At 46.0% G+C, this 4,249-nt stretch overlaps 1 protein-coding gene and 1 pseudogene across 1 annotated transcript in view; one reads left to right on the top strand and one right to left on the bottom strand.

Moving 5' to 3' along the window:
- Positions 1–613: 613 nt before the first annotated feature.
- LOC102487548 (vomeronasal type-2 receptor 26) overlaps positions 614–4,249 on the bottom strand; it is a 40,305-nt gene continuing 36,669 nt past the window's right edge. The window contains exon 5 of the mRNA XM_006166792.1: positions 614–1,611. Coding sequence (XP_006166854.1) covers positions 614–1,611 — 998 coding nt within the window. The remainder of the gene's footprint in view (positions 1,612–4,249) is intronic.
- Positions 3,272–4,249, top strand: part of LOC106733657 (60S ribosomal protein L6 pseudogene) — a 1,814-nt pseudogene continuing 836 nt past the window's right edge.

Below are 4,249 nucleotides of genomic sequence, written 5' to 3'. Positions count from 1 at the left end.
CCTTTTTCAAAAAAAATTTTTTTTTAATTTATGATAGAGCACATGTGCATGTGAAAGTGGAGAGAGATTTGAGTACCCTCCTCTGGGTCTAGTCACACCATCATCTCCTTCCTCCAGTCTTAATTATTACAGGGTGACTAAGGTAGGGATTCCAACCCCAGTGGCCATGTGATATTCTCTATAGCACAGAATATACCCTAAAACTTCTTTGTATACTTTATTTATTTAGACTCAGAGAGAAAGAATGAGACAGAAACCCCCAACAGATTCTTCATAAGGTGATCAATCTCCAGCTACAGCCAGATTATGGCCACATACATGTCTATACTCAGGATGTACAGGGAGATCTTGGGGCATAAACTGAAGATCTTCCCATGTGGGTGCCAGTTCCTTTACCACCGCACCAGCAACTGTCCTTCAAATATCTTCAGTGAAAATTTCCAACAATACTCCCAGGAGAACACTTGATGACCGTCTATTATATTCACCATCTTTATCCAACAGTCCTTAGTGTTTTCCTCTGCATGCTTCATCTTTTGCTCTTGATCTTTTTGTTTGTTTGTTTGTTTGTTTTCTTCAGTCTCTTAATTCTTATGGAAAAAATTAGCCCAAATCATGGGGCCCTGATGTCTTCAGTGTGGGTTGGCTTATGAGCCTTTGTGGTGTGAAGAGGTCTCTTTGAGAGTTCATTGCTCTGCCTTTCCTGATGAGCTTGGCCTCCTCGCCTTAGCCAGGCTGGGACATTCTGCTGGGGCTTCAGCAGGGTTATGTAGCACTTGGGGATGAAGATGCTGCCCAGCAGCCCTGCAGTGGAGGCCAGGATGGAGAAGATCTCCACGGCCACAGTGAACTTGCCCCGAGCACTGTGGTACAGGGGCAGGAAGGCCACCCAGACACTGCAGAAGAGCAGCATGCTGAAGGTGAGGAACTTGGTCTCGTTGAAGGCATCAGGCAGATCCCTGGCCAAGAAGGACACAGAGAAGGTGCCCCCAGCCAGCAGGCCCAGGTAGCCCAGCATACAAAAGAAAGCAGTCTCAGAACCTTCCTGGCACTGAAGAATGATGTGGTGTGGCTCAGAAGCTGTATCCCTGTCTGGGAATGGCGGGGGGGTGCCCAGCCATACCCCACAGACCATGACCTGCATTAAGGAGGCGACGAGGACTACTGAAGTGGAGGTGCCAGGTCTCAGGCACACCCGGACCCTGTCTCCTGGCCTGATGACCCTGAAGGCCAAGACCACAGTGAGCGTCTTGGCCAGGACAGAGGAGACAGCCACGGTGAACACGATGGCAAAGGTGGTTTGGCGTAGAAAGCAGGTAGCAGTAGTGGGTCGGCCGAGGAAGAGCAAGGGACAGAGGGCACAGAGGGTCAGGGAGATGAGGAGCGTGTAGCTGAGAGCTCTGTTGTTAGCCCTGACCACGGGTGTGTCCCAGTGCTTCAGGAACACCCCAAGGACCAGCACTGCCAGGGCGGCCAACATGAGTGCTACCAAGGCCAGTGTGAGACCCAGGGGCTCATCAAAGGCCAGGAAGGTCTCGATCCTGGGTAGGCAGCGGTCTCTGGCAGGGTTTGAATACTGCTCCTTGGGGCACAGGAGACATCTCCTCATGTCTGTGGGAGAGACACAGGACTTGTATCTTCAACCTGCTGAAACAATACCAGCTACATGCAGGGACATTCCATATGCACCTGGTATACTTGGGAGTGATTCCTACATATGAAATATACTTATGAATGATCTTAGCTACCTGTTCCAAGATGTCTACATTCAAGCTTGAGACGCAAGAAAATACATGCACTTTACATACTTGTCTTCATGTGTTTTTCTCAATAATCAATTTTTTTCAATTTTATTATTATTGTTATAGGACATGTGCACTCACTCAAGAGAGACAGAAACAGAAAGAGAGAAAAAGTGAGAAATCACCTCCTAGAAGGAATGGCCAAACTGCAGTTCCTTCTCCTTCAATCTCCCTTTAGGCTCCTCGCATGATTTTCAAGTCACTGGGTCCGGGACTTAACCTGCTAAGTCAGCCATGTGGGATCCAGCGCCTTAACCTCCTCACTGCCTGATGGCTCCAGGTTAATATCTTTATGTTTATTTCTTTCATGCAGGAGAGACAGATAGCAAGAGAAAGACACAGCCACTCCTAATAGAGCCTCCATACTACAGCCACCATCGCCCAAATCTTCTAGCCATCTAGGATCATGGGCTCACCACACGCATGCCTTCTGTGTTCAAGTTGACCTGAAATCCAACCTGGAGCATTTCATATGGCTCCATAATTGCACAGTGCCATTCCACCTTGGTCATTGCAAATGAGCATTAATGGTTAATTTTTTCCCAATTAGTAACAGCAATTGTTCTTTTAATTTTTTTATTTATTTAAATTTCATTATACACATATACTCAGATCTGGGACTCAGACCACAGTTGGCCATGTGGGAGTCCAGCATCTCAACCACCATGCCACCTGTTGACCCAGCAGCAATTATTCTTATTAGCAACTGTAATGGGCTGAGTTGTGTTCTCCAAAAATCATACGTTGAAGTCCTAACCCCCAGTACCTCAGAATGCAACTGTTAGGCAAATTGGAGATGATTCAATTAAAGTTAAATGAGGTCATTGGAATGGACCTTAACCCTATGAAAGAAGGAGATTAGGTCACAGACACAGAGAAAACATGGAAGTACACAGTGAGAAGTCACCATCTGCGGACCAAGGTAAGAGGCCTGAGACAAAAACAAAGCTGCCAACACTTGATCTCAAACATCCAGGCTCCAAAACTGAGAAAAAATTAATTTCTGTTGGTTAAGCCATCCAGAAAGTGCTATTTTGTTATGATATTTCTAACACACTATTATGGCAATTATTACCAATTTTACCACCCTTCCTCTAGTGCTGACTTTTTTTTTTTTTTTGAGAGGTTTTTGCTATAGGGTGCGTGTGCTTGCCAGAGAGAGACATAGAGACAGAAAGCGAGAAATCACCCCCCAGGGGGGATGGCCACGCTGCAATCCCTTCTCCTCCATTCTCCTCTCAGGATCTTGGGCACGCACGCACACGCGCCCGGCGTGAGTTTTAAGCCGCCGGGTCCAGGACGGGAACCGCAGTCAACTACGTGGGAGTCCAGCGACATAGCCATTATGCTAACTGCTGGTTCCCTCTACTGCTGACTTAAAACTACTGCTCTGAACCACGAGATAGCACAAAATCCCCACCAGAATGGTTGAAACAAAAAGAACCATCAACTGGATGGTGGTGGGCACTATGGTAGGCAAATATATCAATGCCCTGATCCATCGGACCTCTGAATATGTTACTTCACATGCAAGACAGACTTTTCAGGTGTGATTAAATTAAGAATCATGAGAAGAGAAATTATCCTTTATTATGTAGATGGGTCCAGCGTTGTCATATGAGACCTTTAAAGTGGAAAGGGAGGATGAAGGGGAAGACAGAGAAATGTAGCAAAAAAAGAAGCAGATGAGAAGTGAAATATGAGAAGAATGGGACCTACCATAGCTGCTTTGAATTTGGAGTGAGCCCTTGTGGCAAGAAATACAGTAGGCTTCTAGCAGCTGAGAATGAGCCCAAGTGACAGTGCTCAAGGAAGCTGGGTCCTCAGTCCTACAACCACAGGGAACTGAATCCATCAACAACTGAAATAAACTTGGGAGCAGATTCTTCTCCAGAGCCTCCAGTAAGGAGCATAGTCTTCCTAATAGTTTATTTTAGCTTTGTGAGACCTGAAACAGTGGGTCCAGGTGAAGCTTGCTGTACCTGTTATTTTGACCTATAATCACTGAGATATTAAATGTGTGATGTTTTTAGCAGATGACCTCATGCTAATTTATTACAGCAGTCATACAAACAAATACAGGTAGCTATTGGTCATCACCCACCCTCCCAGTGGAAATGTGGATTGGTACAACCACCAGCATCTATTTGAACTGTACATACATTCTCCTGAGTCCCAGCAATGCCACACCCACAGAAATTCATATACATGTCCTCAAGAGACAGTAGCCCTGCCCATTATAGCCCCAGTCAAGAAACTTGCCAAACTTGTATCCCTGTTGGAATGGATGAAGAGGGCATGACAATCCACACAGTGGGACCATACTAGACACAACAACAAGAGAGCTACAGTGACACACAACCACTGGGATGACTCTCACAACCACTGGGATGACTCTCATAAATATCGTGCAGAAGTTCTCTTTCACTCTATACAAAAATGGCAGG

Source organism: Tupaia chinensis, unplaced genomic scaffold (assembly GCF_000334495.1).
Source record: "Tupaia chinensis unplaced genomic scaffold, TupChi_1.0 Scaffold144336_1, whole genome shotgun sequence".
Classification (NCBI taxonomy): domain Eukaryota; kingdom Metazoa; phylum Chordata; class Mammalia; order Scandentia; family Tupaiidae; genus Tupaia; species Tupaia belangeri.
Note: the sequence above shows the minus strand (reverse complement) of the source record. Positions and strands in the feature narration are given on the sequence as shown.